The sequence below is a fragment of the Aspergillus tubingensis genome (assembly GCF_013340325.1).
Source record: "Aspergillus tubingensis WU-2223L DNA, scaffold_8, whole genome shotgun sequence".
In the NCBI taxonomy this organism is placed as follows: Eukaryota; Fungi; Ascomycota; class Eurotiomycetes; order Eurotiales; family Aspergillaceae; genus Aspergillus; species Aspergillus tubingensis.
Genome location: NW_023336282.1, coordinates 2424784 through 2438017, shown reverse-complemented (window position 1 = coordinate 2438017; position 13234 = coordinate 2424784). Strand labels below are relative to the sequence as shown.

The window sequence follows — 13234 nt, the reverse complement described above, 5'->3', positions numbered from 1 at the left end:
ATTGCGACGTGTTACCCTTCACTCGACACACGATGACAGTCCTCCGGACGCGCAGCGCCGTTCAGCACGCGCGCGAGCTAAACAATATTCTCTCCTGCGCAGCACCACTGTCGCTCCGCGCCCACTCACGGCCTTTCTCCGGCTTCAACCGTCCTCCGCCTAACTATCCCGGCCATGTGCCATTGAACTTTGTAGAGCGCGGTGCTCTGGCCATTGGGTCAGCTGTGGGTTCTCTTCTTAACCCCCGAAGAGCTGGTACATATACCTCCCTCATACCTAGTATACTACGTTGTAGCTAATAAATCATAAAAGACCTAATCGCCGCCTGCGGCGAAGCCACTGCAACACCCTACTTCATCTACCGGCTCCGCGACGCCATGCTCTCCGACCCAACAGGCCGACAGATCCTCCGCGATCGTCCGCGCATCACCTCCGAGACCCTCAAACTGCCATACCTCCGCTCCCTCCCCGAGAACACCGTCGGCCGGACCTACGCTACCTGGTTGGACCGCGAAGGCGTGTCCCCGGACACCCGGGACAATGTGCAGTACATTGACGACGAGGAATGCGCGTACGTCATGCAGCGGTACCGCGAGTGCCACGATTTCTACCATGCTGTGACGGGATTGCCGATCTTCGTGGAGGGCGAGCTAGCGCTCAAGGCGTTTGAGTTTCTGAATACGTTGATTCCCATGACTGGGTTGAGTTTGTTTGCGTCGGTGAGGTTGAAGCCGGCGGAAAGGGAACGGCTGTTCTCAATTTATTTGCCGTGGGCGTTGAAGAGTGGGTTGCAGAGTAAGGAGTTGATTAATGTTTATTGGGAGAAGGTGTTGGAGAAGGATGTCGGGGAGTTGAGGGCGGAGTTGGGCATTGAGAGGCCGCCGGATATGAGGGAGATTAGGCGGATGATCCGGATGCAGAAGAAGAGGGAGAAGGAGTTGATGGAGCAGAGGGGGCAATAGCTTCAGATGGGATCAGTATGCTTATTATTAGATGTATTATATTCCTTGCTTCCTGTTGAGGAAGCTATATTTCTGTATCATTATATGAGGAATGGCCACTTCCTGAATGATTACTCGGCCAAGTATCATTAGGTCCTCGGTGGAGGAACTGTTGATGGACTATCAAGTTGGATAAAACTGTACTTTTGTCGTAGCAGAAATTCAGCTGCAAGCTGCTCTGGTCGTGAAGGTGGAAATCCGAGAGCTGGAGGTATCATTGAACATGGCAAGCATTCAGCACAAACTGAACACCCTTCGCTAAAAACACATCTCACAGATCCAACAGGTCGTCATCATCATCCCAGCCGCCGCGCCGGTTGATCACAATCTTGTGCTCCTCCTCATCCTTACGCTGGTTCTCGGCCATAGCGTTCAGCAGCTGCTTGAGCTGCTCCTCGGTAACCTTCTGGCGCAATTGGCCGGACTGGGCGAGCATGATGAGACGGGACTCGACGTCAGCAGCGCGGGATTCCTTGACAAGGCGGATGCGACCCAAACGATCGGCAGCTTCGGGCTCGAGGATCTGGTTCAGGATAGTGGTGCGGCGGTCGGCTATTCGTAAAGGAATAAGCAAATTATTCGAGAGTAATGTAGGCAGAGAGATTCCTCCAGCATGCCCTAATCTAATCGGTTATGAGTTTGCGCATACCTTCAGCTTGCCTAAAGTGGAGCGACAAGTCAGTAAGGATTTACAAATGAAGAAGCAAAAACAACGTCTGGGAATCATGCCTTCTCTGTTCCTCCTGGTTGCCGTCCGACGAACCACCACGTGCGCCACCCTGTTGCTGAAGCTGGGCAAGACGGGCCCGTCTGATCTATACCAGATTTAAGCATTTGATACGAAGAGTGTCGAAGGCGCGGATCCGGATATTCATCACGCATGGACACCCATGAAGACGGGGAAAGTTAAATGTAGGTGGGAAGATTTCATACTGACCTCTTCAAGCTCTGCGTCGGCCATGATGTTTGATGTGTTGTGTATGCAAGATCCGAAGACCAGGAGGATTCTAAGAGTGATGCGGGGTAAAAATTGACGGGATGAAACTCGGACAGAATGAATTGCAGGCCGATGCCGAAGCGGGGAGATTATCCCAGGATTAGACTCTGGATGATTCGACGCATTCCATCTTTGGAGAACTTTCCAACCCCACCTTGCCTGGATGCCTGTGAGCCTCAGGCACTCAGGCACATGGAGTGGGGCGCCATGAGGCCGTCGGGCATCCTGGCCCGATCCGGCAATCAATAGTCCGCAGACCAGTACTAGACTAGTTTGGAACTGGGGTGGCTGGGCACTTGGGCCATTTCATTACAGATTACACACACACACATACAGCAGAGCACAATTGCATGCATAATATGTTCAGACACAATTGTTATTCTTCATTTATACAAAACTATATGCAGATGACTTGTTGAGAGTCAAAACTGCAGACCGAGGCTGCAATGCCAACAAACCCCTGATATAAACTTCCAGGAGAAAGTAAGTTGAGTGTCGTTGTGTCGGAGAGTGGAAGATCGCAGTGACTGCAAGTGTCGTCATCAGGTGTGCCAAGGAAGAGCTGCCTTTTTGAGCCAAAAGAAACCATCCACCGCCGAAGATCCGGGCTGATTTTGGGAGAAAGATTGGCTGATTATCCCCAAATTAGAACGCCCTAATGTCGCACCCAACCGCATCGGATGGATCTTTGCGCCCAAACTATTGAAAAGCGTGTGAAGAGTTTTTGCAGGTCGAGAGAAAGCTTATGAATTGGAACGAGCTCTCTTAAATTTCCCAAGAGGCTCTAGTCACCGTCTCCGGAGGCCCTTGCGAGATCGGGTCCGTATCGAGATCGTACCTAGTGGGAACCATTAAGCCGGATGAGAACGTGGCGCGAGTGCTGGGAAAAAATGATTCCACCATCCATACAGAGTATCATATCATACGTAATCTAGCAATGGCGTGTTACACTTGAACAGTCCGTCAGACTTGATTGTAGTACGTAGTAATAGTTAGTTTCTTCTTCCCCGCCTTTTTCCCTTCATCCACACCGAGGGATGAACCAAAGGATGGAATGGCAGCCAGCCCCAAGCTTCACGCCGGCCCTTGTGATTGTCCACCACCGGAGACGCGCCGGGAGGCGATCGACCTTCCAGATACGGTAATCTCTAAGCGCCTGTGGTTTGCCTCCGTATTGATGATTGGCTCACTGCCGAGTGGAGCCGGTATCGGAACCGTAAATACAGCAAGCAGGGCGGCGATACCGAGTCAGACGTACAGTGGAAATGATACTCTGTTACTGTTACTGACTGCCTGTTGCGACCTGAATCCACTTGCCGTACCAACTCCGGCCTTGCCTGCAGTCGTGCTGTGCTCTTCTTGTTCTTGTTCTTGTCTCTGCTGCTACTCTCTCTGGTCGTCCTCGACCTCTTCTTAATTCTCCTCATTTGTTCTTCCCCCGGTCGCTGACCATCTTTTTCTATCTATAATTCTTTTTTAAACTAATTTAATTAGCTTACACTAATCTTCCCACTAAATTCCATCATCTGCCTTGACGAAAGAGGGGTTACGTCCACTGATTACCCGCTAAGACGTCTCTCTCCCTTCCTTTATCTCCCTCAACCCGGCTCTCGCCTCCAGTTTAATCGTCATCCTTCCGGTCTATCCTTCCCAACTTATCGCCGCCTCTCCTTCATACCCCTCTTTCAGCGACTTTCGCTCTCTATCGAATTGCATCTCGCTCCTTTCTGCGACTCAATGCTTCGTTCTCCGACTGGCTGATTCCTCTCCAGTCTGCGCGCTGGCGGGGACGTCACGTTACTGCTTCCCCCCCCTGCTTTAATCCTTCCATGCATACATCCTCAACCAGCCCTTGTCTCTGCCAGGATTTGCAGATGCGAAGCGTTGCCGGTCCGTTATATACGTGGTTGTGATACGCGCCTCCTTCTGCTGTGATACCCTGTTCTGCTGCATTTGCCGTGTCGACATCTCACGATCATCATGGCCGAGTATGTATATTCACGTCCCTCCAATGCAGTTGGCCTATGCTGTGTTTGTTTGCTAATTTCGGTGACAGTTTTATTGCTTTCCACACTTATTACTCTCGCCACAATTTCCTATCCCCGTCTACCATGCTGCCACGTCCCACCAGCCACAAACGGTCGAATTCCTCCGAGAACAACTCTCTCGCCCCCGACAAGACCGTCACGAAAGCCAGGTCCACCAATGACCTGTCTGGAACCGTCACTGCGAAGCCGACACCGGGCGTCCGCTCGTCCAGTGTTGGCAACTTCCAGGAAACTAGCTTTAGCACCTTGAAAGATCCCAGACTTGCGAGCCACTCGGAAGACTCGGAGACGTCAGAGTCAACACAGTCGCATCATCCCGACTTGAGCAATGAAGTCGCAGCTTTGAGCGTCAAGTTGGTCCAGGCGATCAACAATCAGACGACACTCGATGACAACCTAGTCGCCACTCGTCAGGAATTGGAGCAGGCACAAGCCAAGATCCGAGCCCTGGAGTTGGAAAATGAAAAGTATCGGCAAGACATTGATCAGGAAGTTTTGATCAAGAAGTCCGACGTGGATTATGAGATGTTGCGCTTGCAAGCTGCATTGGCTGAAGAGAAGGCTCAGCGCGCCCTTGTGGAAAAGGAGAAGAAGGGCATTGAACAAGAATTAGAAACATTAACTGCCGCGCTTTTTGAAGAAGCCAACAAGGTAAGCTCCATATGCGATTGTATGTCGGGTCGACCAACTGACTTGTTACCTTTTGAACAGATGGTCGCCGCGGCCAAGCTTGAGCGTGAGGCTGTAGAGAAGAAAAACGAGCAGCTACGCTCTCAAGTCAAAGACACCGAAGCACTGCTTGCATCACATCAAGAACAATTGGCCGAGCTAAAATCTGTTTTGCATGGACTCAACCTCGCCAAGGATGATAGCGAGACTCGCACAATTATATCAACAGCTCCGTCATCACCAACTATGCCGCGGCATCCTTTGCATGTCAGCAAGAATTCTGAGATTCCCGACATACCAGAGGAAATCCCCACATTAGAAGAGCTCACTCCAGGGCCGTCCACTAGTTTCCCCCATCTGATTAAGCCGGTCTGTCGAACGGATATCCAAGCTTATGAGGACTTTCGGGAACTCTTCACAACATCTCGAGCTTCCAAGCCTGCCAGTCGGGCCACAAGTGGGTCTTACGCTGGCTTGAATGTCATGAGTCTGGCTAGTGGGTTCGGTTCAGCGTCGTCATCTCCCGCCAAATCTCAAACACATTCTCCCAATGGCAGCGTGTCTTCCCCACAGCCCGTGACTTCCCACATTCCTCTCAAAGAGACCCGCTTCTACAAGCGCGTGCTTTCGGAAGACATCGAACCGACCCTCCGGCTTGATGCTGCGCCCGGGATCTCGTGGCTAACGCGGCGCTCGGTATTAAGTGGGATCTGCGATGGAACTCTCCTGGTTGAACCCATGCCGCCTTCAGCAAAGAAATATGAGTTTCCTTGTTCAATGTGTGGCGAGCGCAGAAACGGTCCCACCAACGAGAGGACCCATCGATTCCGGACGTCCGATAGCGAGACCGCTCAACGGTATCCTCTGTGTGTTTTGTGTCTAGAGAGAGTCCGTTCCAGCTGCGAGTTCACTGGATACCTCCGTCTCATCCTTGACGGCCATGTTCGCATTGGTGATGCGGAAGAGGAGAAGGATGCATGGGATGAAACTATCCGACTAAGGGAGAGAATGTTCTGGTCACGCATCGGGGGTGGAATTATCCCTTTGTTTGCTCACGCCAATGGCTTCCAAGGGAATATTCCTACACCTACTGAAGGCGTTGAGGCTCCTGTTGCGGATGGTCGTGATGAGTGCCAGCGGTCAATCATCTCTACTGTCCCTGAGGATGTCGCTATAGAAACAAAGAACCTAGACGACATTGAAGAGCACAACCATGACGAGGGTTCTGTGGGAGACGATCCGTTTGTGTCTGCACCCTCTGAGTCAGAATCTACAGCCAGCAGCGCGGCGGTCTCTCCCACGGATGCCAACGCACCCGTATTGAAGACGGACCTCGTTGATGATATGAACGAGCAACCTGATATGCAGGTTATCGTCCCTGAAAATACGCATGATGAAGCCGATAGCGTCAAGCTCTCAACTGAAGTTGAGGAGACGCCGAGCAACCACGACACCACAAAGAATGGTGATAACTGATATGATCAATGCCGATTTGACCCACGATTCTTATCGTTTCGACGACGCGGACGTTCCTCCGTTGTCTTGCACTCTACTTGGGTTTTGATTTCGTGTTCCGACTAGCATTTGCGCGGACCCACCCTTTTTCAAACTTCATCTATTCTCATATACCGGTATAGTTCAACCATGCCTGCTTGCTTAATTCCTCACCGATCCTGTCGTTTGCATCCGAGACATATTATCAGTCAAGAGCAGCATGGGGTATGTATTATTAATACCTTGTTTTTTTTCTTGTTTCTCCTTTGTATACATATTTTTCTTTCTATTGGGTTTGTTTTCATTTCTTGTGTATTTGGTTTTCTCCCAAGTTTCTTTACCCTTTCGCGTTTGTACCTCCTGCACCATTTGTTTGATCAACGCTATCGGGATGGGAATGTCCTCGATGCGCGAAGGTACTCCTGGATGAACTATGACCTCGCATTTCAATGAATTCTGCGTTTCTTTGTCACATGGAATAGTGTCCACCCGGCACTTTCAAGTTTTTGCAGCATACATTTCTTTCTGTTGCTATTCCCCCGGTGCATCCAATTGCGATTGATTCTTTTTACGCGATATACATGGTGGCAGAGATATCAGGGCTTATGGAGCGGATGATGCAGGAATGCAAGGTAGTGGCTTTGCACCTAGCAACTTTAGGTAGAGCAAAAATTTATGATGTTCTCGAGTTCTTCGGTATCGTAATTTAACGTAAACGGTCTACTTACTACGCGTGTAACAAGCGGAGCAACTACTATACCATGCCCGTTAATTTCCTTCTACAGACATAAGACCCAGGTCAAACATGAAATGTTATCAAGATTTTACAACTGAAGTGTAGACGACACACGTCTCGCCTCAAAGAAGACCTATCAACCACGTATACATACTCCTTCATCGACTGCAAAAAAACGCCTGAGTAGACAATATAACGATAGATCCTAATTCCCAGTATGCCAGGTAAGAGTGTAAATATGAAGAGAAGAAAAAAGGAAAGGGCCCAAATAGACACATCATGAAAGAGTCAAGAAACAAAAAATGAAACAGAAAATACACAGTTGGTCTATTTCCTCGTCATAGCCTGCCGTTCATGAATGCGTCTGATCTGCTCTTCGATATTCATACTCTGAGGATTCGGAGGTGCGCCAGCAGGTCCGACAACAGGCGGCGGCACAGGACCCGAACCAGGCACGGCACCTTCGACAGCCATCTTCTTGCGACGGGCCTCTTCCTCCGGGTCGACAGCCCCGGAGCCAGGCATGGCGGCGGAATCGAATACGTCGCTTCGTTGACTGGCCAGACGTTTGAGGTTGTTGACCACGTCCACGGTGAAGAGGTTGGTGGTTGCGCTGCGGGATTCGGCCTTGGCGCGTTGTTCCTTCCAGCGGGGATCGAGCAGCTCGATGCGCATGTGTTGTTCCAGTTCGCCGACGGGGATCTGTTGGTGGCAGTTCGGGCAGAGCGCTGTGGCGCCTGTGGGGTTTTGGCGGCGCGCTTGGGCTCGCGGGACGTAGTCGGAGCGGATGCGCATTGGTTGTTGTTGTTGTTGTTGGGGTTGTTGAGCGGCGGCGGCTTTGGCGGCGGCGGCTTGTTCGCGTGCTTCCATGCGTTCCCGGATGTATTGCTCTTCTTCTTGGGCGGCGGTGGACATGGGTGGGGGGACGATGGGTTGTTGTTGAGAGGGCAGGCCTTGAGGGGGGTAGGCGGGGCCGGCAGGGATTATGGGTTCGGGTTGTTGTTGGGGATAGGCGTTGTAGTAGGTGGGGGTTTCCTCTTCGGTGGGCATGGCTTCTTCGATGCGGAGAGGGTTGAGAGACATCATGGCTTTTTGTTCGAGGGAGGCGGATTGGAGGTCGTTGAGGGAGGTTGGGGGAGGGAGGTCGACTTGGTCGTCTGCTTCGGTGAAGAGGACGGTTTCGACGACGACGAAGTCATGCCAGTCGATTTGGGCGTATGCGATACGCTCTTGCTCTTCTTCCTCCTCCTTCTTTTGCTTCTGCTGTTCTTGGAATTTGACCCATTCGGCGCGTTGCTTGGCGCGGTCGAGGACGTGGAATTTGTTCTGGACATTGTGCTCGAGGTCGGCGAGACGCTTCTTCTCTGTTGTGGCGGCGTCGATTCCTTCGGAGCGGAGGAGGATGGTGTATTGGTCGACGAGTCGGGTGAAGAACTGGTAGAGACTGTGTTGCGGGCGCAGGAAGTCGAACTGGAAGTTCCTGGTTTCTCGTTGAGAGAGCGCGGTCATGAATGATTTTCCACGCTTGGCGACGAATAGGGCCGTGAGCTTCACGACTTCCAGATCTTGCGCATTGATTATGGGCATCCGTGCAGAAAAGTGAAACTCCGGCGGTTCTTCGGGGCCCTTGGGCTTCTCGGGTTCAGCTGCGGGGGTGGCTTCGCCAGGTCGGCCTGCGGCCACTGCTGTTCCTCGTCCTTCCTTGATCTCGACAAGACGCCATTGGTAGAAGGGAGCGTAGGCGTCACCGGGGTTGAGGAAGGAGAATTTGGGGTTGTTCCGTTCCTTTTCACGAACGCGATCTAAGAGTCTGCGCGTGAGCTGCGCGGTCCGAATGAGAGAATAGTATGCAGGGGTGTGACGTACCTTCGAAGACGACACCATTTCGAGCGACGTAGCCGGCCGTTTTCTCGACGATAGCTGTTCCAATGTTAGCTTTCAGGCGTCACCAGGCCTCGGAGGCATCGACAAACTTACCTCGAATGTCCTTGGGTGGCAAGACCACGCCCTCAGGTGGCTTGCCCACCTCTTCCGGCAGCGGAGTACCTCCGTTACTTGCAGATGCCATGATTCGCACTCCGATGAAAATGGAGAGATGCGGGATTGGATGAGAGAGTCCAGACTGAGGCGATTCGGCGACCTGCGATGTTCCTTTTCGGGTTGACTTCATTTCTGGGCGCGGCTATTGAAGACTAAGCGCGGGCGGACAGGCTACCCGCGCGCGTAGACATGGGAGCTGATGATTGGCTGGATTGACACGAGGCTAAACCGCGATGGGCCAGTCCCTGGCGTTGTCAATCAATCTACTTAGTAACTTAAGTAACTTAAGTAACCTGACCGTTGATGAACGCTGGGGCAACATCCATTATTGATTATTATTGTTTGTTGTCATGGCTCTAAGCTTGGACGTTTTACATGAAAGTTGGGACATTGTAGACTATAGATAGCTATAATTAAACTGCCCCTACGAGGCTGATGCTGGCGGCGTGCATGGGGGCCTTGCATAATGCTGACGGGCAGAAAACCAAGAGTCTCTCGCAAACTGCGGCCGACGATCTGGCCTTAAAGCGGCCGACGCTTTCGTCCGCCTCCCTAAATCGTCCCACACGTGCTGTGCTCGCTCTTCATCATCTTCCCTCTTACTCTCTGCCTTCCCCGGTCCCCTTTTGTTCCGCTTCTTCTCTGTCATGGCGCTTCTTTTTTGAAATAACTTCTTACCCTCTTTTGATTGTCCACTTTTTTGTTTACACCCCCCACACCTCATCTACATCTGTGCCTGTTCAGCGGGGGTGGTCCCGAAGCTCCCCTGGAGTTGGAGCATTGTGCAGTAACGGGCTCCGTCATTGTTTCGCTTGCCCGCGGTAGCTCTTGATGATCAATTGCCCTTTATTTTTCTGCTTTTAGGATCTTCTGAACCCCTCCCCCGACCAGTCTCCTGTCCACTCCTTTTTTCTTTCCTCTCTCTGTGCAATTCCCTATTCGAACCGCCTTCGACAATGGCGGCCAAATCCAAAGACACCTTGGCGGTTACGCCGCCGCCAAAATCATCCTCACGCTCTCCCAGCCGCTCTCCCGGTCCCAAGAGCCGCAAGAAGGCCGTCGCGGCCTCCTCGAGTTATGCCTCAGATGGCGTTACGGACAACAATATTTTCCATCTTCCCGCCTCCGACTATAGAACTCTAGTTCTGGTGACCATTGTTGCGGCAGTGGTGCGGTTGTTCAGGATCTACCAGCCTTCTAGCGTTGTCTTCGACGAAGTCCAGTATGTGTGCATGCGTTTTTCCGCCCCCGCATATGCCGGAGATAATCTTGTTCTAATGCATGGCGGACAGTTTCGGAGGTTTTGCGACAAAGTACATTAAGGGCCGCTTCTTCATGGATGTTCATCCTCCTCTTGCCAAGTTGCTCATCACACTTGCTGGCTGGCTGGCGGGATTTGATGGCGAGTTCGATTTCAAGGACATTGGAAAGGATTACCTCGAACCGGGCGTACCATATGTTGCCATGCGCATGCTTCCAGCGATTTTGGGTGTTCTCACGATCCCATTGATGTTCCTGACATTGAGGGCATCGGGATGCCGCACTATCACCGCGGTGCTAGGTGCCGGTGTCGTCATCTTTGGTAGGTCTCCATGCCTGTCCGTCTGGTCAATTGCACATGCTGATTTAGCGCAGAGAACGGTCTTATCACTCAATCTCGTCTCATTCTCTTGGATTCCCCATTGGTGTTTTTCACTGCGCTCACCGCATTGTCTTTCACGTGCTTTACCAACCAGCAGGAATTGGGACCTTCTCATTCCTTCCGTGGACCCTGGTGGTTTTGGCTCGCGGCAACTGGCCTCTCTCTGGGCGCTACCCTCAGTGTCAAATGGGTTGGACTCTTCACCGTTGCTTGGGTTGGGTCGCTTACCGTTCTCCAACTGTGGGTTCTGCTTGGTGATCCGAAGAATGTCACACCGGTACGTGCTTCCAAATCTCGATCTAGATCTGCAAGAGCCAGCGGCTAACCCCGTATCCTACAGCGCCTGTGGTTCAAGCACTTCTTTGCTCGTGTCTTCTGCCTGATTGTTATTCCCCTCAGCTTCTACTGCGCCATGTTTGGAATTCACTTCCTGTGCCTTGTTAACCCCGGCGATGGAGATGGATTCATGTCGTCCGAGTTCCAAGCGACCCTGAACTCCAAGGGAATGCAGGACGTTCCCGCCGATGTTGCATTTGGATCCCGCGTCAGCATCCGTCACCTTAACACCCAAGGAGGCTATCTTCATTCTCACAACCACATGTACCCCACAGGAAGTAAGCAGCAACAGATCACGCTCTACCCCCACAAGGATGAGAACAACATCTTCGTCCTCGAGAACCAGACTCAGCCTCTTGGCCCCTATGGAACAGTGGAGGGCCCCTTGGCCTGGGACAACATTACCGCGGAGTATATCGAAGATGGCGCTGTGATCAGGTTAGATCACCTTATCACTCGGAGACGTATTCACTCGCATGATGAACGGCCTCCTGTCACAGATGTGGATTGGCAATTCGAGGTGTCTGCATATGGCTACGATGGATTCCCCGGAGATGCAAACGATCTCTTCCGCGTTGAAATTGTCAAGTCCCTCTCTGAGGGCGAGGAGGCGAAGAAGCGACTGCGCACCATCCAGACCAAGTTCCGCCTGGTGCACGTTATGACCAATTGTGTCCTGTTTTCCCACAAAGTCAAGCTTCCCGAGTGGGGTTTCGACCAGCAAGAAGTGACCTGCGCCAGAGGAGCTACTTTGCCCAACAGCATCTGGTACATTGAATCGAACAGCCACCCTATGCTAGCAGAGGATGGTGAGAAGGTTAACTACAGGAACCCCGGTTTCTTCGGCAAGTTCTGGGAGCTGCAGAAGGTGATGTGGATTACCAATGCAGGCCTGACTGAATCGCACGCTTGGGACTCTCGCCCGCCTTCCTGGCCGACCCTCCTCCGTGGCATCAACTTCTGGGGCAAGGATCACCGCCAAGTCTACCTCCTGGGCAACCCCTTCATCTGGTGGTCTTCAACAGTGGCCATTGTCATCTACGTTATCTTCAAGGGAATCTCTGTTCTTCGTTGGCAGAGGAGCTGTGGTGATTACCACAACGTGAACTTCAAACGGTTCGACTACGAAATTGGTACTAGTGTACTTGGCTGGGCTTTCCACTACTTCCCCTTCTACCTCATGGCGCGCCAGCTTTTCCTGCACCATTATTTCCCTGCCCTCTACTTCGCTATCATTGCCCTCTGCCAGGAGTTCGACTTCCTTGCCAACCGCATCAAGAGCCTTGGGCTACCATCTCGCCCTGTTATCGGCAAATTGTTGGCCGGTATTTTCCTTGCGATTAGCATCTTTACTTTTACACTGTACTCGCCTCTGGTCTACGGCAACCCCTGGACCCAGGATGCTTGCAACAGTGTAAAGCTAATGGACAGCTGGGACTTTGACTGCCACACATTTTACACTAGCGTAAGTATCCGGGGCACCGCAGCCGATACTCATGTTGTAGGCGCTAACATGATTACAGCTTGACCAATACGTGACCCAGATCGTGGACACGCACCCGGCTATCCCCACGACTCAAGCGTCAGTGCCACAAGCACCCCCCGTTGTGATGGAACAACCACCACAACAACAGGTCCCGCAGCAAGTCCCGCAACAGAAACAGGAAGTCTTGCAGGAGGAGGCACAGGAACCGGCTGTCACGCCCCGGGCTCGGCACACTGCCAAGGCCCGTGTGGAGTACCGTGATCAACACGGAAACGTGCTGGACGAGGAACTTGTTGCTCAGTTGAAGAAGGAGGGTAAGGTCCAGTTCGAGAGCCGTCATGAGACGAAGACTCGCCTGGAGAACGGCCGTGTTGTCGACATGATCGACGGTCAAATTGCCCCGCCTCACCCCGACGTTGAAGGCCAAAATCCCGAAACTGTTGGAAGACAGCCCCCTCAGGCTGTAGAGGACGGCCCAGCTTCAGTTGCCGGGCAAGGAAGCTCCCAGGAGCAGCGCGGCTCGCCTGACCCCAAGCCGGCCAGCGAGGCCAACGAGGCGACCAAATCTTGAATAGACTTGAAGCATTTGTGAGGGATCGCTGTACTGGTTTCAAACTTTGGCTGTTCTCTTTTACTTCTTCTGTACTTCTTTTCTAGCAATAACTGGCTTCTCTTTCCTCCCTCTTGCTCATTCAACTACTTTGGTCTAACGAAATGTGACTCTTGTACATGATTACTTACGTGTTCCTGGATTTAGCGGCCTACTTGATTGTACATGTCTTATC

The 13234-nt window shown here is 52.1% G+C and overlaps 5 protein-coding genes across 5 annotated transcripts; 3 read left to right on the top strand and 2 right to left on the bottom strand.

The window, feature by feature from the left end:
* Positions 1-32: 32 nt before the first annotated feature.
* coq4 (ubiquinone biosynthesis protein COQ4) lies at positions 33-962 on the top strand (the record flags this gene model as incomplete). The annotated part of the gene is made up of 2 exons (XM_035502283.1): positions 33-255; positions 313-962. The coding sequence occupies 2 exons, from the start codon at positions 33-35 to the stop codon at positions 960-962; spliced, it is 873 nt and encodes a 290-aa protein (XP_035358176.1).
* A 310-nt stretch (positions 963-1272) lies between these two features.
* Positions 1273-1962, bottom strand: AtWU_07173 (DNA-binding protein; the record flags this gene model as incomplete). Its single annotated transcript, XM_035502282.1, has 4 exons — positions 1273-1553; positions 1651-1661; positions 1716-1816; positions 1939-1962. The coding sequence occupies 4 exons, from the start codon at positions 1960-1962 to the stop codon at positions 1273-1275; spliced, it is 417 nt and encodes a 138-aa protein (XP_035358175.1).
* Positions 1963-3978: 2016 nt separating this feature from the next.
* On the top strand, positions 3979-6191 carry AtWU_07172 (guanine nucleotide exchange factor SEC2; the record flags this gene model as incomplete). The annotated part of the gene is made up of 3 exons (XM_035502281.1): positions 3979-3986; positions 4055-4697; positions 4758-6191. 3 exons carry the CDS (start codon positions 3979-3981, stop codon positions 6189-6191), a joined length of 2085 nt encoding a protein of 694 aa, XP_035358174.1.
* A 1081-nt stretch (positions 6192-7272) lies between these two features.
* Positions 7273-9115, bottom strand: AtWU_07171 (putative pre-mRNA splicing factor; the record flags this gene model as incomplete). The annotated part of the gene is made up of 3 exons (XM_035502280.1): positions 7273-8747; positions 8812-8865; positions 8923-9115. The coding sequence occupies 3 exons, from the start codon at positions 9113-9115 to the stop codon at positions 7273-7275; spliced, it is 1722 nt and encodes a 573-aa protein (XP_035358173.1).
* Positions 9116-9941: 826 nt separating this feature from the next.
* Positions 9942-13020, top strand: pmt1 (protein mannosyltransferase 1; the record flags this gene model as incomplete). The annotated part of the gene is made up of 5 exons (XM_035502279.1): positions 9942-10207; positions 10278-10567; positions 10621-10904; positions 10968-12428; positions 12487-13020. 5 exons carry the CDS (start codon positions 9942-9944, stop codon positions 13018-13020), a joined length of 2835 nt encoding a protein of 944 aa, XP_035358172.1.
* Positions 13021-13234: the final 214 nt, after the last annotated feature.